The 25,925-nt window shown below is 39.7% G+C and overlaps 1 protein-coding gene across 2 annotated transcripts in view; it reads right to left on the minus strand.

Annotated features, from left to right (window-relative positions):
- Positions 1 to 811: 811 nt before the first annotated feature.
- Positions 812 to 25,925, minus strand: part of aplp1 (amyloid beta (A4) precursor-like protein 1) — a 33,738-nt gene continuing 8,624 nt past the window's right edge. The window contains exons 2-17 of one of the 2 annotated variants that reach the window (XM_032518317.1): positions 14,544 to 14,723; positions 13,420 to 13,549; positions 11,681 to 11,793; positions 11,020 to 11,213; positions 10,626 to 10,933; positions 9,199 to 9,326; positions 7,958 to 8,032; positions 6,636 to 6,794; positions 6,345 to 6,473; positions 5,867 to 5,966; positions 5,580 to 5,747; positions 5,430 to 5,450; positions 5,249 to 5,316; positions 5,018 to 5,083; positions 4,738 to 4,881; positions 812 to 3,747 (exon numbers count right to left, since the gene is read on the minus strand). In XM_032518317.1, coding sequence (XP_032374208.1) covers positions 3,649 to 3,747; positions 4,738 to 4,881; positions 5,018 to 5,083; positions 5,249 to 5,316; positions 5,430 to 5,450; positions 5,580 to 5,747; positions 5,867 to 5,966; positions 6,345 to 6,473; positions 6,636 to 6,794; positions 7,958 to 8,032; positions 9,199 to 9,326; positions 10,626 to 10,933; positions 11,020 to 11,213; positions 11,681 to 11,793; positions 13,420 to 13,549; positions 14,544 to 14,723 — 2,082 coding nt within the window. In that variant the 3' untranslated portion in view covers positions 812 to 3,648. Of the gene's footprint in view, positions 3,751 to 4,737; positions 4,882 to 5,017; positions 5,084 to 5,248; positions 5,317 to 5,429; positions 5,451 to 5,579; positions 5,748 to 5,866; positions 5,967 to 6,344; positions 6,474 to 6,635; positions 6,795 to 7,957; positions 8,033 to 9,198; positions 9,327 to 10,625; positions 10,934 to 11,019; positions 11,214 to 11,680; positions 11,794 to 13,419; positions 13,550 to 14,543; positions 14,724 to 25,925 lie in introns of both variants that reach the window. The other variant, XM_032518316.1, reaches the window with a different exon arrangement.

Here is a 25,925-nt window from a genome sequence, read left to right on the forward strand (position 1 = left end):
ATGAGCATAAAGTACAGGAATTATATTTGATTAAAGCAGTAATTAGAAATGAAAGGAAATGAACACCCAGAGCTACAGCACTGTATATCAGTACTCCTTGCACTACATTAAGTTCAAAGGAAAATACTGATCAGTGCTACACTGTATGTATCTTGTGTTGGTTGTTTTTTTCTGGACAATACCATTATTTGTAGAATTCTAATGTAAATGAAATGTTGTAGCCTCTGTCCCTCATTTCCTCAACTTAATACGGCCATTAAAACTGAAGGAAACTCATGGAAACATAAAGCCCATTTAGTTTATTTTGCTTTGTTGAGAGCACTGAGGTGATATGTATTTCTCCTACATAGGAAGTGAACTTTAATTTCGGCCTCACAGAAATGACACAATGTGACTTAAGGAATCACTGAAACTCCATACTGAGAACTGAGAGAACCTCATCGTACACTTGACCTTTATCTTGATTGAGATTTTATCTTGTAAAAAGATTTGCTATCAAATGTATTATTATGTCAATGTCTGCCACGCAAAAAAGTAGGACTTGTATTTCAGAAGCCAATTGTAATTTAGATTGTAATGTGGCAAGAAACTAATTCAAATATATTCTAAATGTACTTTAGGTTTCTATTTCCAAAAAATTCAACTGAGGAGATACAAGCCCCCCCCCCTTGACTGGAGGGTTTTACATCATAGGGTTTATCACACAGGTTACATCATCAGTTTTCAATCTCCTGCCTGTTGCCCCTGTGAGATGGATGAATGAACATCTGCAAATCGGTGAATAAGTAATTCAATAAGCACAGACACAGTATTTTATGGGTCATTCATTTTTATTACACTATTAATTAGCTTGACCAGTTTTAATTTCTCAGATTGCTTGCAAACACAGTTATACAACAGAGAACATCTTTGCCAAATAGGAATAACTGTCTGCTTATTTGTGGAGCATGTCTTTGGTTAAAGGTCTGAATGAAAATGAAGAACAGCTCTCCTAATGGTGCTATCAACATCCCTAGAATCAATGTGGTATAATTAAAATCAGACATTTAGCAACCTGTACACAAATTGAGTAATTTGGTTCTACTTGTGCTTAGTGCCACTCCTTGTCAATTAGGCTGAGGCCATGTGTCTGTCTATACTTCATATTTCTTAATGTTATAAACTTGTTAATGTTTTCTCATACAAGCTTCTAAATTTACATTACAGGTGAAAAGCATGACCCTTGATTCAACTGATTATTACATAGAAATAAAAAATACAGAATAATTACATCCAAAACACAGCATTGTAAAAGGCAATAATGCAGCAATTAAAATCTCAATAACAATGTTTATATTTTGTTGGGAAGTAAGGGTACAGACCAACAAAGAAGTCCAGAATTTGACAGAGGACGTACGTACAAATGTGATTTGATTAACTACAGTATACACCATTCTAAGTCTGCTAAATGCTGGTAGGAAACCTTCAGTGGTTTGGGAAACACAGGCAAGCTTATTCTCATCTATGGTTTCAGTAGTATCATTACAAGATCAACTGACTTAAACTGTGAACATACGTTTTCATTCACTTACGTAGCTGTACAAATTATACAAGGGCTATGACTTCGCTTCACCTGTCATAACACAACCGCAACCTGCAATTAACCTGCCTAACAAGAAAAACAGAAGATTAATGTTAAATCACCTTTGATAGTCAAACTCTTTTTGCTTATTGCAAAGCAAACTTTACAAAAAAACACAACTTATAAGTAAACAAACTTTACATTGAATGGACAAATGCAGGGGTTTAAAGAAAACTTCCACCAGTAATAAATAAATAAAATATGAAATTTTGGTATGGATTATCTCTACTATAGCATAGTTACGTAAAGACTGATAAACAAAAAGCAAAATCCCACAATGTGACCTTCCTTAACCAAGATATTATGATAGAAGTGGCTAAAGGAAATTCTACTTGAAACACTAAGCAGTTAACAATCAGCCAGAAAATAGGGGCAATCCCTTTCTTCTTTACCTACAGGGTACTATGTTGATCATAAATATGACAAACTACAATGAGTCATTCAGTGAAAAGCTATTTAAGAAGAGAGTAACTTAAATATAGCATCTACAGAGTACTAACATTTAATGTTGTTGTTTCCAAAATTGTCAAACTGGGAGATTTAAAGACATACAACATGTTTTACTACTATCATGCCTGAGTGTGGTCTTACTACACACACTGACACTTCACATCACTATATGTTTTACACTCCGCTGCTCTGTGCATTATAGCACGCCAAAGCATCTGCCAAATGTGAACAGGAACAGGTTGCTACAGGAAGTGATGAGAAGGACGCCACGCATGTATTCTGTCTGTTGGAAGTGTTGAACTTCACTACTACTATTAGGTCAACTAGGGAATGAGGCATTACTGAAAAAGAAGATGGAATCTTAATGTCTACCTTAAATACATTCAGAAAGAGTTACTGTGTCGTTGTCTTGTGCTGGTTTTTGCAACAGTCCGTTTTCAATCAGCCATGTTAGGAAAATGTTTCTCCTTCTCGCAACAGCACAATTTACTAGTTTTATGTATTATTCCATAACATCGATGCAAATTAATCATAGAAATGTCTACATCTAGTAGTATGTACCAGTATTTCTTACGTTATTTACAGTGTCCATTTTGAACGGTGACATTTCCCACTTTTCAAAAGCAATGACAAGAACAACACAAATAAATACAGCAGTATCATACACCAAGTTGTCATGCTTTCATTAACATAACGGACTTCTGATTATTCTGTTTACAGTTATTTAGGTAGAAGTACAAATAAAATAAACTCATTCACTGACTAAATTAGCTAAATGGAATATTTGGTAAATTTGGCCAAATAATTAATGCTAATGAGAGCAGATCTTCAGAATAAAAAAAAAATGTTTTTTTGTACCAGAACATAGTTCTGTATGTTTTAAAATGAAAACCTAAATGTCTCACACATTCAAAGCAAACACCTCCACATCCTCACTTAATGTTCATGTCTTAATATTAGAGGTATTGTCAAATGTTACAGTAGCTCATGGAGATAAGGACAGCTTGACAAGAACTCGTATTTGCCCTTTTATCACTGAGTGGGTTTCAAATTGAGAATTACACCATTTAACTAGGCTGTCACTCACACTCATCTACACAGATACATCATATCTGTGGTACAATTTGAACAAAAAGAGTCTACAACTAAGAAATAAATACTATAAAGCATTATGTACCACTCAACTTCACATCTAGTGAGGAGCAATGGGTCAAGTCATGCCACTGAGATGGTTTTCCTGTCTATGAGGTGAATGTTTTCAGGATTATGAAATGCTGTGGCAACGCTAATGGTATGAAGAATCCTCAGACTCTACCCCCAGAGGAGTATTAGATTATCATAGGTGATGTGAGTTTGTATCATATGTCATTACTCACATTCTAGTAGTGGTGACAGGTTGTTGTTGGTCATTTACAATAGGTTCCCCATACTTATTCAGTTATTTCAACTTTGTTACATATCATAAATCCATCAAAGGGAGTGTAGCTGGGACACCACTGTAAGGAAAAGTGGGGGTGGTGGGGGAGGGGCACGACAAAACTAGTGGTCAGGCATGACTTGTTGGCAGCCCCAGTACCTCAGTTCATCTGTTCAAAGAATTTGTAGGTAGGGTTTTCGTAGCCATGGTTTTGCATTTTGTTGAGCTGTCGTTCCTCTGGCGTCAGCATGGGGTCAACCTGCTGCGAGACACACAAAATATCTAATTATTACACACTAAAGACAAATTTACGAGCTACTTAGACTTATTTATTTTCTTGCCTAGAGTTAGATGAAAAGATCAATACCATTCTCATATCTGTACTGTAAGTATGTAGCTGGAGCCAACAGCCGGCTAGCTTAGCTTAACAAGACTGGAAACATGGGGAAACAGCAAGCCTGGCTCTGTCCACAGGTGACAAAATCTGCCAACCAGCACCACGGAATCTCAATAATTAACAGATTACATAATGTTAATACATAGAAAAACTTGTATTAAATTGTAAACTGACAATTCACAGTTTTACGGTGTTTATGTGCTTGCTGCTGGAAGAGTAATTCTTTTCTATTTATATCTTTGGCCAGAGCCAGGATAGCGGTTTTGCAATCTTTCCAGTCTTTACGTTATTCTACTGTAAGATAACCAGCTGCTGGCTGTAGCTTCATATTTACCGTGCAGTTGTGTCAGTGGTATTTACTAAGATTCCTGCAACCAAATCTTATAAGCATATTTTCAGATATGTCAAACTAGTCTTTTAAATGTGCAATATGTAATTTTCTGCCACTAGGGGTATCCCAATCAAACTAGGGATTGATATTGAAAGATATCAAAAAATTAGGTCTCTACTGTATTACTGTGTTGCAAAGTGGCAAGAAATAAAAAATATGCTGTGTGGCAGAAACAAATGATGCATTACTGTCACTGAGTATACGTCTGTGACACTGTATGATTTACAATTACTCCCAAATGTATCATCTGGTGTTTCCGGCGTTCCCCATGTTTTGACGGAAGTTAGAGCTGCTAGAGTGGCCACATATTATAGTGTATGACACGCTCTGTGTCACTGATTAAAATTACCGAAAAAAGTTTACACAGGTATAACAGAGGTATGACTCTTTTTAGACATTTCCTTGCAAAAATATTACATATAATATTGTTAAGAAATAAAAAGGCCTATCTAGGATCGTACCTCTACGATGCCATGACTGATAGTGCCGTATGGCTTTCTGCGCACCAGCAGCAAGCTGATAACCATCACCATGGCAATCGCCACGGCCACCACGAGCAACCCCACAATGGCGCCACGGTTAAATGTCTCCAAGGCATCGGGTTGCTGTGAAAAGAGAGAAATGTGCAGTGAGACATTAAAAAAAGTAACATGTACTGTAATGAAGGGACAATATGAACTAAGTCATTTCTTCACTTGTTTTTGAACACGGAAACATTATGATTGTCATACTAGCCCTTACCAGTTCATCTCTCTCGATCTCAGGAGGTTTGTTGACTACCTGCTTGAGCTCCACAGAGGTGTTGATCTAAGAGGACAGGGAATGTGTAAGAATAAGAAGATTTTGGGACTCAAACATTGAAAACATACAAAAACAAATCACACATTTCTGTATCTAAGCAAAGTGTTTGTTAAACGGAGTTTATTTGAAATATCACCAGCCTTTCAGAATGGCCAAAATGATCATCATTACCTTTTCCTCATATTCATAAGTAGGGCCTCTCTCAGATGTGGTATAATCATATTCATCAACTGCAGACACTAATGGTGAAGACAAAAACATGTAGCTGTGAGTTAAAGTAAGAGTAACTTCTCTGCAATCCTTGTAAACTGAAAGAAAACCAGGATTGTAATGGCACTGAATACCAGCTCACCTTTCTTATTAGACTGCAGTTCTTTAGAGAAAAAAAGAGTGAAAAAAGCATTATAAACAACAGCAGCCTGGCGTTTTTACACCTAACTTACACAATTAGGACACACTTAAGGATACTGAATTTGTATGAGTAGTATGTAGATGTATATACCAATGCGTGGAGGATAAGGCCTGTTCTGGAAGGCTCTCTCCTCTTCCTCTTCATCATCCTTTTCCTCCTCGCTCTCAGCCGGCAGAAGCTCCTCAGTTGTGCGGGTCTCGGAGAAGGAGGTGGTCATGAGCTCACTTATGTCTCCTCTTTCTGCCTTGACCAGCTCCTCTACAGTTGGCAATAAAGAAAAAAAAACAGAAGTCATCAAGACCTTCACACACAGGGGTCTGCAAATTTGAAAACTGAAAAAAAGGATATACTGATGGATAACAGTAGTTAAAGCTTACGGATATCATTGTGCAGCTCCTCAGCCAAGGTAGGGTCCTTGTACAGCAGTGCAAGACTCTGGTTCATCCTCTCTTCAATTACATGGAGATGTGTGTACACCTGCAAAAAAATAAAAATCCGTTCTGCTTAGGCATTTTACAAAAAAAGGGCCACGGAGCTGTGTGTCAAACTGGTCTTATCAGTGATAAGAGAAGCACGAAATTGCTTCCTTAAATTAATAAAAAATGAAAGCCCAAATAAAAATTTCAACTCAGCAAAGACTGGCTTTAATCTAAGTTTAATAAAAAGAAGATTGGTAGCTGGTTTTCCCTCTGTGGGTTCAGAATTTATTAACTTATCCGCAACACTTACGAGCTCTTCAGCACACAATGTTCTGTGCGTTTCATGGTCAGCAGAAAGCAGCCTTGCATATCAAAAGCATGGCTGTGGATAAAAGCCTCTCAAAAGAAAATACCTCACAAACTCTCAGACACACACCTGGAATTTCATCTGCTCAGCCTTCTGGGGGTCGACAGCCACAATATGCTGGTAATGCCTGAGTGTGTGTCTGCGGTCCTTCTGCTCTGCGTTCATGTATCGCTTTAAGGCCTGCAGCACATGCTCTGGCTGGAAGACAAGAGTTGGAGGAGGACAGGGTGAGGAAATGCCAGACCGTAAGATAAAAATGTATCACAGAAAAAGAATCTAGAGCAGATTTGTGATTGTTGCCAGGTTTAACTTTATATGTGCTGTTTTTCACCCCTCCTCAGCACACCACAATGGACTTACCTGAGGGGGTTCAGACTGTACGGCAGTAAGGTAGTTCTCCAGGGCCAGGCGGCGGTTGTTGTTAAGTATGGCTTCCACTCTAGCAAGATGAGTTTCCACCAGCCTCTGTCTCTCTCCAGCGACCTGTTCCTCCAGCGTTTGCAGCACAGACTGGAAGTGCTTATAGAGGAAAGATGAGGGAATGGATGCAAGGGTGAGTAAAGCTCATGTTACACTGCCACAGAATAACGTCAGCAATATCTTCAGCAAATTTAACATTCATTTCTACTGTTACGCTGATGACACCCTGCTCTACCTCTCCACTAAACCGTCGTCCACTCTCCCGCCAACCTCCTTTACTGATTGCATCTCTGAAATAAAAACCTGGCTCACCCAAGACTTCCTCAAATTAAACAGTAATACAACCGAGGTTCTCCTCATTGGCACAAAATCCACTCTAGCCAAAACCGACAGTTTTTCTCTTACTATTGATAACTGCTTTGTTTCCCCCCCCCCCCCCCCCCAAGGTTAAGAGTCTGGGTGTCATCCTTGACAGCACACTATCCTTTCAATCCCACATCAATAACATTACCCGGTCTGCCTACTTTCAGCTACGAAACATCAATCGCCTCCCCCGCTCCCTTACCCCCCACACTGCCGCCATCCTCTCCACAGTTTAGTCACTTCCCATCTGGGTTACTGTAACTCTCTCCTCTTCAGTCTTCCGCACAAATCTGTCCACAAATTTCAAATGGTCCAGAATTCAGCAGCCCGCATCATAGCTCAAATCCCCTCCAACCACCACATCACTCCTGTCCTCCAACAGCTCCACTGGCTACCGGTCCAGTTACGTATCCAATTCAAAGTCCTCCTGTTTGCATTCAAGGCAATCCACAACCTTGCCCCCACATATTTGTCTGATCTCCTCCATCATCCCACTCCCTCCCACTACTTCAGATCCTCTTCCTCCATACACCTGTCTGTCCCCTCACCACCATGGGGAACAGAGCATTCAGCCGCTCTGCTCCCCGTCTCTGGAATTCCTTGCCACGCCAACTTAGAAACTACGATTCATTCTCCCATTTCAAATCACAACTTAAAACACATTTGTTTAAAACTGCCTATTCCACTTGAATGTCTATTGCTATGCCTTTGTCTGTTATTGTTGTATAGAATTTTTTACTGTTTTTAAAATGTCTAATGTATGTATACCCTCCACGGTGTCCTTGAGTGCAGAGAAAGGCGCCTTTAAATAAAATGTATTATTATTATTATTATTATTATTATTATAACTTAAACTATTAAATAAACCCAATGCAGCAGGTTAAAAAATGTCTGCTTACCTCGTTCAGGGCCTGTCGCTCTGACTTTGGCAGATTCTTTGACTGGTTGTCTGCCTCTGCCCATTCCTTCATGATCTAAGGAATTAAAGAGACATGATACCAGTTTATTTTTTTATATAGGAACACATACACTATCATAGTAGGAAATGGGGTATAACCTGTATGAATAGCACACTGACAGAGGCATGCAACAGGATATTTATTTTTGGCTGTACTATTTGTTTTGCTGTAGACTGTGTGCATTGTCACATCACATAAAGTGCACACAAGCAACTCTGGTGTACCGGTTAAAAACGTCACTGATCTTCATTCAAATTTTTGACATGGTTTGGTTTTAAAAACTTGGCTAAAAGGGAGTGTTCAACTATTTGGGAAATTCAATTATTCACTGTCATGCTGCGAGTGAGATGAGAACATTGAAAATGTTGAAAAATATTGAACTATTCTTTCATAAAAGTGGGGCATTAGTTGACACAACAACACATTTGATCAACTCTATCACCACAACAAGAAATGCTGGTTAGAATGTATGTTAAAAATGAAAATAAAAACTATGATGCGGATATCATTGTCTGACTTACTAAGTTGTCTTTTTTATATAAGGTTATAAAAGAACAGTAAATACATCTGTGCATCTGTAAAGACATGGTGCTTATCAAAACTGTTGAGCAAGATGGCTTGACTGCAGTGAGGCAAATAAGGTATTTGTGGTAAAACCACAAGTCAAAAAGACAATCTTGAAGTTGTACAGCTGCTGTCTTGAGATTGTGTGTATGTAAGATAAACACATGCACGCAAACATAGATGTGCAGTGTGATACATTCTTAACTTACATAGTTAATGTGTTGTGTAAGCACTGCCTCTACGACCATCGCAAAGTATATTATTGGTTTATTGATAAAAACTTTAACTCTTGGCAGTACATGGTTACTACTCTAGTGTCTAATGCTGCACTGAAATAACATTATATTGAAATTATGAGAGGATTCATTATACATGGGAATATATATGGTCCATAATATAAATTTAGGCCGCACCACCCAGCTCTGTTTCTTAACACCGTATGTGACATTTCTATTATTCTTTTCTTTATCTGCCGCCCTGAATACACAAAACATGTTCAGGTCGGTGACCTGTCATTCTAAAAATAAGATTAGAAAATGAGAGCAATGGAACAGCCAGTCTCAGTCCGACCTGCCAGCCAACAAACTAATAGCCTGTTCTTGCTCTGTGAAAGGCACCTCATTGATGCGCTTCATTCTGCGCTCCTCCAGGTCTGTTTTGGCACGCAGGAAGTTGGCATGCTCAGTGTCATCCACTGGCTTCTCAAAATAAACATCAACGCCATCTGTGGGCCGTGGTGTAGTCACTAGATGAGAGAGACAGAAAACAGAGGTTATTACTGTCACACAGATCGCAAGAGCCAGAGAGCCAGAGAGCAATCCTGTAATTAAAAGAACAGCCCTGGTTAAAATGTGACATGGTGTGCACTGAGAAAGTAGCAAGAGGGAGAGAGGGCAATGTTACACTATAATTTGAGGAAAGGGAAAAAATTAAACAAGCAACAATGTGAAACTATGCTATGTCCTGGAGAGAATTTTGACTAAAGATAAATTTTTTTTATAACCTCAGCAGAGTACCAGGGAAACCACCACTCTGTGCAACACACAAGAATAATCATTACTATATATTCTCTGGCTTTTAACTTATTCCAAATATTGGAAAGCAATTTACAAGATTATTAAACGTAATCCATGATATTTTTGTAATAAAGAAATTGGAATTTGCGTTAAGACATCAAGTAAACTGAATTCGTTACAGTACATAAATTCCACTTTAATGGAAATTAATGTATTATCTGTTACAATGTCACGTTATTTCTGGATAAGTAGACATCAATATGTGTACACAGCAGTACTGTTGCATTACGTTTTTACATTTATTACTTACTTATATACTTGACATTTTCCTATATTTGAAATGAAAATACAGTATGTACAATGATAGAAAATATATATCTGCTGTATTACATGTATTTAAGAGAGAGTGTAGCATGAGGGTTTGTACTTTTTGTAGTGTTGGGTTTAATAATAATTTCAGCAAAAATCAATCTGACGGCATCATAACACACCCAACCCAAAACCGACTGACAAAGTATCAACAGGCTCTGGCTTTTCTTTTAATTGCTTACACTGTTTCCCACACAGTCAGTGAGCACTGTCATGGTTTACCATCTTGAGTTTGTTCTTAGTCAAGTTCATGTGTCTAGTGGTCAACTTCTCCATTTCCTGTGCAGAGTAGCTGTCAGCTGAGGCCTGGAGGTTTGTTGTGTACGTGGATGCGTGTTATGCACATATACGTGATATACACGGGCCGTGAGGTCAGTGGTCAGTATAGACTCACCAGAGGCTGAACTGGAAAGAATTAAGCAGCAAATACAGCTCCCTAAAATATTTAGATAGAGAGGCTTGTTTGCATGCATGCATGTAGGGAGTATGGCCAGACGGTATGTGTTGGACAAAAACCGAGCTACCCTTCCATTACTAAACACCATAGTTTATACGCCAGGAGTGAGACTATTGTTATCCATAGCTACTAAACACTCACTGCAGGCCAAGACTTTTTACAAACACTCGAAGGATTAACAGAATAAATTAGGGGCACTCACAGATGTCTCCCTTCATCAGAGGTGCAGAGGTGGTGGGTTTATGGCTTTTCTTGTAGTAGAAAGAGTCCAGATAGTCTGATGTCTGGTAGGGGCCTGAGTCAATGGGGTATTCATACTCCTCTGGATCTTTAACAGGTATTGCCTCCTCTTCCTCTTCTTCTTCTACCTCCTCATCATCAACTTCCTCCTCCTCTTCCTCTTCCTCCTCCCCCTCCTCTTCTACCACTTCATCATCCTCCTCTTCCATATCGGCCTCATCCACATCTGTGTCAGGGGAGGGGCTCGGAGTGGGGGCTGTGACTTTGGTGCTGTGGAGAAGTGGAACAGTCATTAACATTTACACAGAATCTCTATTCCCTGGACATCTCTGCGTGGTCAAGCTGAATCATCTTACACAGAGTTGAGTTTTTCACTGGTCTGGGATGTGAGAGTCTGCGGACCAGCGGGGACTTCTCTTTCCTCCGTCTCTCCTTTACCGCCTGAACTGCCCCGGCCTGGGCAGCACACATACTCGACCCCGCGGAAATGGTCTCCACACGGCAACAGCATCCCATAGCTGTGGAGCTCCAGATTGTCTGCAGTGCATTCCTGAAAGGGAGGCAATCAATTCCACTACGTTGAAAACACAAAGTGTATTGGGTCTTGGAATTTATTGAATAAAGTACTGAAAATTCTAAATATAGCAAGACAGAATTCTGAGTTTCTCGTATGGGAATATAAAAAGTTGACAGGAAGTGATAATGAGGGAAAATTACAACTTGAACTTTGAAACCGTTCTGATCTTTTAAAAAACTCATGTAGGCGTACTGTCAAAAAGTATGACGTGATACACAACACACCACTGGGCAGACTTGTCTAGTCTGACTTTGTTATTGCTGTTAGGGCTGGCTGCAGAAGAGGTTTTTCATCTGCACTGGAAAGTTCAATGTGTACATGAAAATGCCCCCAGTGGAAAGTCTCATAAAAATCACCCTGATGCTTTAACCCCTTTGTTTTTCTTACTCACAGGTTGTCATTCTACAATTGGAAACATGCCGTTGATCTGCCATTCTCACCTCCTTAGCAATGTTGTGCCAGTACACGTAACTCTCGCAAGCATCCATCTGCTCCTGGTGGAGGAAACGGCATCGGTCAGGCACCAGCAGGGCCTCGCTCACATACTCGCCCTCTGCAGCAGGGTTGAAGAATAAAGTGAGGTCAGTGTAAGATGATTAAAAGCAGTGGGAGTACTTTAAGTGTGTTAAAAGAGTGTCCATGAATAAACACAAGCTGAGCGATGCACAGATTACATGAAACAAGTAGATAAGTAGATATTGTGGACTAGAATAGATAAGCTAGAGTGCATAAATTATGACAGACAGAAGGTGTGGTTGTGTAACGTACAAGCACTTTGAGCAGACAAACTGCAGCTACAGTAGCAAGTCAAGGACATCAAGTACAAATGTGCTTTGCTAAAAGTTAATATAAAACGTATGTATTATAGAGATCAAAATTGCAGACTTATTTGTTTTATACAGTAGAGGTTTAATAGTATAACCATATAGTATATAGTACTATATCCAATTAAAAACTGTTCTTCACACAGCACTAATGCTACAAGCTGGTCTTTAGGGCTTATGCATAAAAGGAAAGTTTTGATCCATAAGGCAATTCAGCAGAAATCAAACAAGCTAGAGCCAGTTCTACTGTTCGGAAGAATCAAAGTGATTCATGAATCCAGGGTGACTTACTGTTTATTACTCACTCAGTCATTCTCTCATCCATTGTAGGCCTTTCTGCCACCCTGGTGGCTTATATCAGAAGGCCTTGTCTGCCATACTGTAAAACTGCAAATTCTCCTTTGTATCACCGCCTATCTACAGTTCCAATAGTAACCCAATTAGAAAGCTGTGATGCTGGGTGAGATGCAAAGTATTTTTAAATCAATATAAAGCCATATATGGTAAGCATACTTATTATGTTAGCATATACATTATTTGCATGGGCATGAGCTTATTGATGTATTTTTGTGCTTTGATTCATGATGTCACACTTTATTTTCTTTAATGTACTGTGTGTTGTTGTAACTTAGGTCCCACTGAAACACAATGCTAAAGGTTGTATGGTGATTAAGGGAATCTCCTATATCTCAAAAGGATGTGTTGTTGATTACTATAAAATTGATATTATTGTGGCCTGGCCTATTCTACCTTGTGCAACAAACCAAGAGAAGGAGCAGCTCAACTTGGGAAATACGCTCATCATTAGTTAAATCAAAAGATCGATACAACTAAGCAAACCAGATGTTGCACGTTACTACTTGTTATGTCAACAAACACTTAAAAATTAGTTTTTACCCATTTTAGTTCCTGAGCTGAAGAGGAGCCAGACAAGCTGCCTGCACATGCCTGTTCAGAACAGGCCGATTGCTTGGTTCCCAGTAATTCTTTTCACAATTTTTAACAGACAGACATGTGAGTGATGTTAATCTTTTCATCTACCTCAGCACGAATGCGAATATGCATGTTTTCCAAAATATTCAACTATTCCTTAAGGGTGTCCTGTTGGTCTAGTGGTCAAAGACACATAACTGCAATAATCCTGGTTTGAATTTGGTTGTCCCCCTGTTTCTATTCCCACGTTACCTTTCGGTTTCCACTGTCTATCAAATAACGGCCAAAAATGTAAAATATTACTGAGACAGGTGGCATGATCTCAAGCACACAGTCACTCTAGAAATATAAAATAGTAAATTTCAACTTGTGTACTCTTGGTAGAGTAATTATCTAATGGCAGTCCAGTTTGTTGTTCTTACCTAGACAGCGGTAGGGCAGGACTATGAAGGGGTGTGTCTGGCAGTGGCCCCAACCTTTCTTACACCAGGCAGGGATGGTGACGGGTCTTTTTGACTCCTCTATATGGGAGATCGGAAGTGCTGGGTACATCTGGACATACAGGTACATGCAGAGACGACAAGAGACATAGAAACAGATAGATGGATGGACAGAACAGAGGGTTTTAAGACAAGAGGAGCAGTGGACAGAGGAAAAAGGTTAATGAAGAGGTTCAGGGATAGGTTGAGAGAGGGAGAATAAAAGAAGCATGATCCAGGGAGAGGAGGAGGGAGAGCACAGTCAGTGGGAAGAACACTAACAAGGGAGAGAGTCATGCAACATATTTTCTAACTACTTATACAAAGCTGTGTAAGGCCTTCATCTGAAGCCATGTTGGACATGGCATTCTGAGGTTATCATTTCAATGAACATTCTTGTTTTTTCATATTTCCAATTTCACATCTGACTACTTACACTTAAAATTGAGGCCCATAATTTGAAGGTTTAATGATGAGAGAAATGTAGATGGCACAGAGTCTGAATGCACACTAAAAATGCTTTCATCACAAATATCACGGAAAACAGGGAGGTCTTTGTGTAAAAGCCATCACAGATGCATAATGTGTCTGCTAATCGAATTACAGTCCATTCAGACTTGTGGCGTCTAACTGTAGCAGCTACGTCTACTTTGACCTCCAGATGGCGCTTGGTTGCCTTACTGTTGCACTTAAAATAAATGTGTGTGTATGGAGAATATTTGTACCATTGATTACTTTACAGTAGATGTTAAAGAGTACACATATAGGTAACAAAAGGAGGAAAAGTGGATGGTGCTACAAATGAAATATTGTAATATTCCAACAGGCCACCATCACTTCACTATATATGGTTAAATATATAGATTTATGGGACAGGTGTTAAAAAAGCAAAATAGAGAATAAAAATATGCAAATTTACTAAACCTTCAACAGTGTTGATTTAGTGCAACATTCTTTCAAAACCAGCTCTTTGCTGTTGCTCTGCTATTAAAAGTATTGATCCAGACTGGTGTTCATTGCAGTTCTTCAGATTTATCTTATTTCCTTTTCAATTTTCAGGACCCTACCTCTTGACAGTAGGACAGGATTTCACCAGGCTCTTTGAAACAGCCTGGACGGCCCTGAGGATCCGGTTCCCACTGGCCAGTGTGTAGGTTCATGTGAAGGAGCTGACGGCCACAGTACATAGCAATCTGCGGCTCTGCCACCTGGAGGCCTGGCCCGTTCACCTCGGTCATAGCCAGAGCCTAAAAAGCATGTAATGGACAAGGGAGGTAAGGGGGAGTCAATACAAACACTATGGCAGATAATACTGTGTTTGAAGCTGATCCAGGGTGGGTAGACCACAGATAATTCCTAAATGCACTCCAGCACTATCCAACATTCAACCCCAATTGTAACCCAAGGTACAAGACTGTAAGATCGAAACAGAGAGGCGAGAATGTAGAGGAAGGAAGTAGATGCTAATGCACAGGAGAACTGAGTGCACACTGCAAGCTTAAAGAGAATATCGAAAACCTAAAAATTCAGGAAAGACTCCCTGTTGAAATAACCCTGAAGTGAATGACAGAAAGAGCCAATAAAAGGAGTTATTGACTGGTGGCATATGCTCCCTGTTTGCCCACAGCAGAGACAGCTGACAAAAGGAATGGATGGTAGATGAAAAGGATGGTGTATAGCAAAAACATACTAGAGTATGTAAAAGATTGCCCCCCCCCCCCCCTTCTTTTTCCCCTTCTCCAGCGGGCTTCTAGGATGTTGTTATTGATCGTGGGATATGTTGTCGGCCTGGGGGAGGGAAGAAACAGCAGCTAAGGTTGGGAGTCAGGTGTTAATACAAGCTCATTGACCGATGGGCCACTTCACTACATTAACACACAGCACAGAGACAGCGAGAGCCCAGGGAGGAATAAAGGAGGGGAGGGGTTAGGCAGGAGGAGGAAAACAGCACAAACAAGGACTTCTTCTGTCCTAACAGACAAAACAGTTTTTTTAAGAAATGGGATGGCAGCAAGCCTTCAAAAATCAAAGTGCAAAGGTATATTATGTTGGATGTCTGAGTCATCACAGGTGCAAACATGAGTTGTTTACCAAAGACATGCACACAGTCTGCTGGAGGTCACTTAGCGTGAGTAAAATATGTGAGTTTCTTAGTGCATTACTTGACAGTAACATTCATGGTAGAGAGCATGCAATAATGTTTACTGTCCAACCTCCCAACTCCTCAAAAAGGCATCCCGCGCCCCGGAGCCTACTGTATGTAACACGCATATCCTTTCATCTGCGCTGACAGACCGAGAGATAGACATACTGATGACAGACTAGGCCAGCGACGCTGAGCCAATTAGAAAGAAGTCACCCAAAGGGAAGAAATGGAGGAGATAAAATATGGGAGAGTGACGCCTGATCAAAGGGAAGCCCTGCTTTGGCCAACCGGAGCTCAAGTGTTTGAAGTCCTAATTAAAATTCATACAGAATAAAATAAATATATAAAACCCTTTGAGTAAATGTACAATAAATTTAAAAGGCCCTGAGCAGTCTTTGCATTATAATTACGCTAAGAGGAGGTTGTGTTTTTGCATGTCCTAGCAGATTTCTTACAAATCACGGATCTACTTTTCATTGCCAGTGGATGATGAGCAAATGAGCTCGTGACAGGCAATCTGTCACAGTCAACATGCTACAGGATAGATTCACACTTTGAACATAACTCATTTTTCTTGTTGTGCATATTTTCCCATTGTTTGCCTTCTGGGATTTTAAAAATATTGCTTTCTAAAACAATGCTGTTTTGCAGCCAGTTCTAAAGCTTTGGTTGTTCACGCTTGCTGACAACTTCAGGGTGATTGATTATTCATCTCAAGCAAGTTTCAAGTTAATAATCACCCTACAGTTAAATTAATGAAAACTATGGCCAAAATAACTAAACATTTGGTTTGGAAAACCAACTCTTATTTGCAGTTTGTATGATATCTTACAAAATGTTATCCTACACATTTTCAGCTACATTGCAGTGCTCAACCTGTTTAGGCTACGAATCTAAAACATCGTGATTAGGGTTAAAAATAAGTATGTTTGTTACATTACTGACATATATGACGTTAGTTAAGTACACAAGTTACTTAACAAAAGTAATGTAAAATAAGTCAACGGTGACTTTTGCTTTCACACAGACACAAAAAGCCTACTTCTGGGTGGGAGTCCTGTGTGTTTTTTGACCCATCCGTCTACCTTGACCTCCTCCCCAGGGGCCTTGACACTTTATAAATTAATCCGCCTGACTTCCTCCTTATAGGCAATCCTGCACATCCTGGCTCACAATTACGTGGATTATACACAAATTAAATTCTGAATTACTTTTTTAGGTATAAGTTAGTTATTGACAGTGCTGAATTTGAGCTTTTTATTGTTTAAGAATATTGTTCGATGAGCAAAACACTGCTGAAGCTGCTGACCTAATGTCTAAATAGATATATCTCTTTGACTCAGGGAAGGTCAGTGCCACGAAAAAAAAGAAAAATACTTCCGGATATTTGAGAAGATAACCTGGCAGCTCCCCCTGGTCTAGCTCTCTCATTCTGCCTGCTCTCCACTACTGCACTTGCAGAAAATCAATGCTGAGCGACTGCAACTGTATCGCCACGTTCCCCCCAATCAATAGCAGTCCATCAGGAGCTTGAGGCCCTGACCTCCATACAAGGCCGCACACCCAGCCTCCAGCCTGATCTGGAAAAAGATTAGATCTCCCTCTTGTGATAACCCACAAAAAAAAATACTGTTTTATGATGTACACTTCTTTTGGTCTCTTATGATCACTCATTCGCCACACGCTGGTCACCACCACACAGCCACAGTATCCCATAAACCTTGCTTAGGGGCTGACATCACATAGACTCAGTCTTCTCTGTTGTGTAAAAGCTACACAGTGCCTTTGTACAGTATGTGTTTCATCGTACTGCATCGTATTCTCACAGCAATAACCCAAGCTGTCGTCAACATGCGCCAGTCCTTTTTGTTTTTACTCAGATATGGTAAGAACCCTTTTAAGGAAGCATCAGTTGCTGGACAGAAATGTATTTTGTGGTATTTAACATTTTTAGTTATCCACGTAAAATGGTCAGATTGTGGACCCATTTTTTGGAAAAATAAACAATGACCTGGGAAATCAGTTAATGCAACACTAATGAGTCTAGGAAACATCTGGCAAGACTGTGCTTTAAGCCGGGCATGACGATAGAAGCCGGATTTCCTTCCAGTGAATGTTGTTGACTGTACTTGTTTTGAGAACATATTGTTTTCATTAGCTTTTTTATTGGATCATGTTTAGTTACGTGGAACCTTAAAGCTTTAGAATGTAACTTTTTGATATTAATGAACATCCGTTACATTCAAACCATTGCCAAATGAGTTGCTACACAGCTAATTAAGACTATCCGCTCCACAAAACCCTGTCTGTATTTCTCTGTAGGTCTGTCTTCAGAAGATTGTGGCGTCTGGTGACTTTCCCGCGCAGAAACTTGAGTAAAGATAAATACCTCTTTTGAAGAGTACAGCATGTTTTTTTTGTTTTTGTTTAATCCTTTCTGTCCTCCTTAGCTACTAGCAAAAGTGTGTGTGTGGGGGAGGGGGGGGGGGGGGGCTGTGCATGGTCACAGAAGGCTTGTATCATACGCACCAACAGTTTGTTGTCATTATATAATTGCTCATGGAACCCACACCGCAGGAACTACGCATTATAGCTTTAATTACTGTATTACACAATATATATATATATATATATATATATATATATATATATATATATATATATATATATATATATCTTTTACAATTAAGCCAGACAATAATCATAAAATACCTAGGCAATTAATGCTAAAATACCTTTCAGCAGGACTTGCTAAATAGTATCTATGGTACTTTTTGCCCCGTTCAACTGATTGCATCATGTCATTTATTTTTAAGCCTTAGAACACATATCATTGGTATTACTGTAAAATACACATGTTTATGTACCAGAGTGCTGTTGAGGACGATGGAGAGGATTTGATTAGAGAGGATGTTGCTAATGGCAAGTTGGTCATTCAACCAAGAGCAGAGTCTAACAACATAACAATCGTCATTTGATAAAGAAGGTTGAGACAGATCATGTAAATGATAATGTTAGTCTATCGGTCGGTTGGTCCACCACTTTGAACCTGCCTGAAATATCTCAACCACTATTGGATGGATAGACGTCCATGATGCCCAGAGATGAAGCCTACTGACTTTGAGATCCCCTGACTTTTTTCCTAACGCCATCACAAGGTCAACATTTTTGGTTTTAGTGAAATATCTGGAATGATTGCCATGAAATTTGGTACATACATTCATGGTTAAATTACAGTGTCTTGTAATGACTTTATTAGTCCACAGACTTTACCTCTAGCACCATCATCAGGTCAAAACATCTAATTTGTCCTATACTTTGGTTGATGACCAATTATCTGTAAAGTGAATGACATTTCCATCAGCCTCAGATTCCCTTTGTGTTTAGCGCTTATTAGTAAAATGTTAGCATGTTAACATGCTTAACTAATATATTGAACATGGTAAACATTATACCTCTAATATATTAGTATTTAGCTCAAAGCCATGCTGTGCCTGAGTGCAGCCTCTCATGGCTGGAGACTCATTTTACGTGATTCACAACATATATGCAATTTTACTGAATATATTTTGAAAATATATTTTTTATTTATTCAATCAAAGCAGAAGAGTAATGCGTACACAAATTACAAAAAGTAAAACATGCTTTTCTCTCAATGCTATGAGGTCTTTAGTAGACACATTGCTGTATAGATTAAATAGAAAGACAATAGTCCTGTGTGGTAAGGGATTAGGCTTTTTATTCACAGCTAAAAATAGCTGTTGCTATTGTGAATAATTCTCAGGCCTTCATTAAGCTGTTTTGTCCATGTTTTGTACTTACAATTTATGTCTGTCCTTCCCTTAGGAGCGACAAACATGAAGACAAAGATTTTCAGTTACTTGGTGGTACGCAAATTGTATTTAGTGTTAAGACTGTCGTGGTGTGAGCAAGGCAGTGTAAGACCCACTCGGAGTCTCGCTGAGGCACACTGATCCAGTTGGCTTCACAATAATGCTTCACAATCTGTCAACAATTATGCCTGTTCTTCAGCAAAGGACAGGCCACAGAGCCGCTCTCCATGCCTCAGTGAGAAAAGACAGTAGTGTACTGAAGCATCTCTGTGCAGTACAGTCTGCAAGAGGTTCAGACATTGGTAAGGCAGCACTGATCAACCATCCCACATATCATGTCCTAGTGCTGAGGAAGCTGAACAGGCAGACAGCCCAGAAGCCTGACAGCTCCCCACTGCAGAGAATGCTGCATCATTAATAACGACCTGGTGATATAAAGCATCGATTGGCTTTCTGCTTTTACATCAGGTTCTTCTTTGCATCCGTTAGCTCCCTTGAAATTATATTTTTCTCTGATCTGCTTCTCCATATCCGCTGAATACTGACTGTGCTGCTTCACATTTCACACATGTGTGCCTCCACAATTGCAGTAGCAGAAAGCTTTACAATGAAACTAAGTGATCCCATAGAGACAAGGATACACTGTCCCAGAAGTTGTGGAAAAGCTAATGCACATATATCAATGGTTAATCATATTTTCACAGATATTCCTCTAGTACATGATGCTGCAGCGTGGGATACCCAAACTAAGAACCTCCAACAGATATGATCTTGTAAAATAAATACTTCTGCCAGTCAGGGCTGGGTTTGGGCCAGGGCAGTACATTTACATGCTCCTCAGCATCTTCCACACTGGTCTAATTAAATTTTCAGCACCTGTTCCACCCTTATGTTGCGGGATGACTTCATCCTCTGTAATGATGCAATCTCCGGCCCTGGCAGGCAAGCCAGACCAGTAAAGGCGGGGGAGAGGAGCCCACCCATCATTTGTCACCTTTTATAAGTTGCTGCCAGACTGTACATTGGACAACCATGCCATAAATGCATCAGATGCTTTAGGTAGATTCTTTTAGTGCTCAGAGCATGGAGCAGTGTAATTACAGTCACATATCGTAGGGGCCTTTGATAGCACTAAGATTACTTTTATTCCCTTGCATACAATTATGATTAATTGTGCTTTTGATCCTGCTTCATGTTTCCTTAAGTTCATCTCTTATTACAAGGTACATGTGTGTATCTGTTCATACGTTGTGTAAAACACTATGGTGCTTACTTAAAAATACACTAGCTACTACATAAATACAGACTCTTTGGTCAGAGATATATTGCAGAGAGCTTGCTTGACACTTGATAATTAACTAGAGACATCAGACCCCTGAGGATCTAATCCCTACTCCCTAGCAACAGGGATCTGGGATATCCCATTTAACTAAAATATACCATGTAGTGACAACGTAATAAACCATGCATCACAAGGACAGACCACTCGTAAAATTCCAGGACCTGAAGATCCAGGCAACAATATTTGTACATAGTCAATTTGCTCTCAATACTACTAAATGTTGCTATCAGAGTTTATATACTTCAAGTAATTAGATTCCCAGATAAATATTTTTATTAATATAATATCGCTGGTGATACATGTAATTAAATTTTTTTTTACTATTAAATCTATCTACAGTGCAAACTATGAGCTTTGTCAGTCTTGGTGTGAAAGACTGGTTAGCTAGGATTGCTCGTGATTGCTGTTACTTTGTGGACTGGCCACTTTCCATCACTCATGTAGGGAACACACCCACGTACAAATAGGCCTCATCGATGCAACTCATGCATGTACGAAAAGCACGCATTCACGCACGCACGCACACCTTTCTGAGCATGTCTTTGTGCATCTCTGCAGCACAGATGGCTGAATAGTGGGTGTCTTCCTGCCCCTCCTTCACTCTTTCTCTCTATATTCCCCTCTCTGCTTCCTCTCAAGGCTGAGCACGATCCACCCTTAGCCACCCTATCCTTGATATCTTTCTTGTCTTCCCCTCCCTCCCTAACAGCTTTCACACAAAGCCTGACACTCGGCCTCCCTCCCTAGGTCAGTGCTAAATGGCCAGAGAGATTTGTGAGCATTCATCATTGTAATCATGTTGGTTAATTATTCATAGACTCCATCAGGCCTCTTCCTGGTGTGGCATGTAGTTATTAGACAGTAGCAACATTAGTCTGCCAGACTCTTATGGTGCAGAAGGGACAAAGGAGGATAGAGCAGGTTAGCTCAGCACATTGACACTCATTAATATACATCTTTGACTAATGGCTTATTAAAGCATTCATTTTCTATTCAGAAGAGACTGATGGGCAGAGTGGAACATATTGCATCGTGTTTTATGTATTGTTATATTGCGTCCTACTGTAAACCACATCTGTAAGGTTACGTATTACATACTAATCTGAATGCCTTATTTCAATGCCTGACCACCAACCATTATGACAGAGGCTTTTTGGTTGCAAAGATGTGCAAATATTATGGCCTTCTCTAAGTCAGGTCTCATCAGTCCAGATTACAGCGGTCCACCCTCCAGCTGGGCACACTGGGAACAGATGGCCCAATAATCACCAGGGTTCATCTAGGTCTGGAACAGCAGCCAAAACCAGCTCCAAATATTTGGTTTAATTTCAAGCATAGCTTAAAATACAGGGCATGTCAGATGGCATCACTACTAGAGACATCATAGATCTGAAGGGTGGCAGTGCCAACCATTTTATGATTGTAGTTATTTAGGAGTCTTAAGATTTGTGCACACTGGGGTCTGAATATATATTATATTCTCTAGATTTTAGCATATATCTTTCCAAATAGCAGTCTACATGCTGCTGTATATGGGAAATAAGAAAGAGACTGATTTCTTTATTCTGTAAAGGTCCGTAACTCGGAATCATTTATGTTAGACACCAATTTCCCTGATGTATGACAGCCCCATGGGACTCAACAGAAGTCCAATGACCACCTTTCCCATCTAGGACTCGCATGACCCATGATAAATATCATGTATACAGGTGTACTGACATCCTGCATCTCTTTTCCCCTTTCTCTTTTTATATTACACTCCATTAAACACACACCTGTATTTTACTCCCATTGTGCTGGTAACATTGTTACAGATATGTTTCCTGTGAGCTTTTTTTTAATCATTTAAACGTCCTGCCTTTCAGCAGCATCTGTGGTAAAACGTCAGGAATGTCCAAAGCAATCAGAGGAACAAAACAGGAAACTCCCACAACATTGATTTCACGCATGGTGCTTCCATTTCTCTGGGAAGGCAGCATACGCAATATTCCAAATTAAACAAGTGATTTTGATACTTGCATAGAGTAGGCTCAACTTCTGTCTTCCTCTCTGTTCCACCCACATTTCAACAAATGCTGTTTCTGACTCACCATAATGACGCCACACTGTGCGTGTTTACTCTCCAGAAAGGACAAAAACACAAAGGGTAGTTTTTCATTTCCCAGATCCTCTCCTGTAGATATATGGGACACAGAAAACTGCATAATAATATTTCATTAAAATAAATACAGCCAGAAAACTGGAGACCATAGTCCAGAGAGCTTTTTCCAAATTGCCAAACTGAAATGATTTTGTCTTCTGCTAGCACTGTTGATGCATTTCTGCTGTTACATAACACTGCTGAACCTCCCTCACAGTTAAGCAACACAACATGGGAATGCCAACATGGTAATACCAAACACTGTGAGTCTGCAGATACAATTTCAAGCTGAAGAGCTACCTCAGGGATTGAAGGAATCAAAGGCTTAGCGCAGATTTCAACACTTCAGGTCCATCTGAAACATCCTAATGTCACACAATTGCCACTGAATCAAGGCAGATTTTAATACTGACACAATGCAAACAAGCTCTACAAATCTGTATTTATGTGGTACATACTGTACATTCAAAGGTCTTCAGTCATATCTGTGACTCAAAGGTTCGAATTTCTATTAGCAAGTATATGGTGTGCATTGTCACAGCTGGAATGTATTAAACACAAAGACAATAATTTTCTACAGGCTATTGTTGCCTTTTCTCCCACATACATAGTTTTAACCTCTCTTCTGATAAGCAAAACATAATTTTGTAATGATAGAAAAGTGCAGGACATGAGCAGCATTTAATTTAGTTCCCCATTTAAATGACTGACAGACTTTGAGCTGGATCTCTAGAATGGGTAATCCACCCTGGAACCAAACATTCTAATCTCACACTCTGGGCCTTTGTTGCCTCTCAAGCCCTTCACTCTGAATTTAGCAGGTAAATGGAGATTAGACAGTAACATGATTTTCAATTTCAGACAAAGGATATTTATAGAAATTGTAACTTTATTTATAGTAGAGTAAGTTATTGGACAAGTGTTTATTTTATGCAGGGGGAGACAAGACTGGAGGTCTTAAAGCAATACCATAATGCCCTTAAAGCATGTTTTAAGTAGGAATCTGAAATCCTAAATGAGGGTATGTTTAGGTTAAAAGACTGTAATAATTGATCTATTTAAAAAACAGACTTTCCCTGACAAACAGCAGGCAGCCAGCATCAAAATTATCTGATGCTTCTTCTTGCTTTCTTCTTATCTCACACTCTGGGCCTTTGCTGCATCTCAAGCTCTTCACTCTGCCTTTGACTCTGTTGTATTTGCAGCCAATTTGCACTGAAGTCTTTGTTCCTGGGTATTCTCCTTTGGATCCGCACGTCATCTCTCCCCCAGTTCTACTTGTACTTCGCTGTCTCTTCATGCACTTTGTGAGTATTGCACATACTTGGTAAGTGTACCCTCTACAGATCTGTCTACACTGCATATTGTGCTTGTTAAAAAAAGTAAAAGAATCTGCCAATAGAGTTTCATGTTCAATTATAACGATTTGGAGTGAATCTGGCAGGAACACAATAAATTGCTTTGGAACTTAAATTACTCAAGTAAGATTTTATGATTTTAAATTATTTGTCAAGTTCATATTCTTTTCAGAAAACAATGAGTCCTTTGGGATCTGGATGCATGTCATCCATATGACTTATGATCTCCTATGCTCTTTGTACTTTAGTAGCACAAAATATGTAAATAAGGAACTGGTTATGTTTTTTTCTGCTGTATTCTATATCTTGGTTTTTTAATAATTGCTAATGAGCCTTTTAAATCTAAACAAGTCAAATAAATAAAAACTGTGCTGAACTGATTGTGCACATAAAACAGCCAACGATGGAGTGATATACTGCATAGGGAAGAGATGTTGACAAAGGAGGGGGAGAATGGAAAGGGGGTTAAAACATTCATATATCTTTTTCTTTCTGTCTCTGATTTATGCACATGCACAATTCTAATCACATCATGCCTACTCCCCTGGGAGCATCTCTAGCAGATGCATCTTATGAAAATGAGGCTCTGAGGTTATACTATATCTGAGCCTTACAAAGAGAATGTGAGGTAGAGGTGTGGTTGTGTGTATTTATTTACATCAGTATTATATTATTATATTATATTTGTTGAGCTAAAAGCAATTATTGATCTTTTTAACTGTGGCGGAGACCGGACATCCATACTCCATACAATACGTTATACATCACATAAAGTATAATGGTATGTGTATGTAACATTTAACCAAACTTCACAACATGTTGGCTCATGGCTTTAAACCAGAGGCGTGTGGTGTTGCCACAGTGGGAACAAACTGGTTTTTAACTCCCAGTGAGTGATCCGAATTTACAGTGTGGCTAGCATTACCCCAACAAACGGTAAAGACATAATGAGGGGATAACCTCTTCCCAGGTTTCTCAGAGAGTATGTTGCCCTGCACAGCATCTTTGGCCTACTCTTCATGGTAATGAGGTGCTCTGTTAGTGAACAGCAGGATGAACAGCTAATGATAGGGCCCGCTGGGACCGGCTTGCCACTTGTACAAACCAAAGTAAAAAAAATAAAAAAATCAAGGTTCTGCTCCAGTGGAACTGGATGAAACAGTGAGTGACACGGCTGGCATCAGCTTCCATTCACTTGTTGTCCTCTTCGTCTGTCTCACTTGTTCCCATCAAACCCGTAAACAAACATTTTTTTAGGCCTCTCCTCTTCTCCCTCCCAGCATCACTTGGCCACTAAGGGTGGTTGCCATGGTAACGCCACCCACAGGAGCCAGCTACCTTCCCTGTTACCGTAGCAACTGGTTCCCTACAGAATTTCAAGCATGTCACTCAGTCCCTCTCCCGCTTGTTTTCTGTCTGCCACTCGCTCTCTCTCAATGTTTGGTTCAACATTGTATCCATGGCGGGTCGCTGACCGCTGGCTTAATGGTTTGTTGTCTTCGTAATCACTGTCTGTTGTTTACACGCCACTTAAATGACTTTATACAATACTGGGCCCTGCTGAGCTGGGCTAATTGACTCACTTTAGAGGCAGTGAAAACTTAAATAAATTACTATATTTTTATTGAAT

This window comes from Etheostoma spectabile, chromosome 6, assembly GCF_008692095.1.
Source record: "Etheostoma spectabile isolate EspeVRDwgs_2016 chromosome 6, UIUC_Espe_1.0, whole genome shotgun sequence".
NCBI lineage: Eukaryota > Metazoa > Chordata > Actinopteri > Perciformes > Percidae > Etheostoma > Etheostoma spectabile.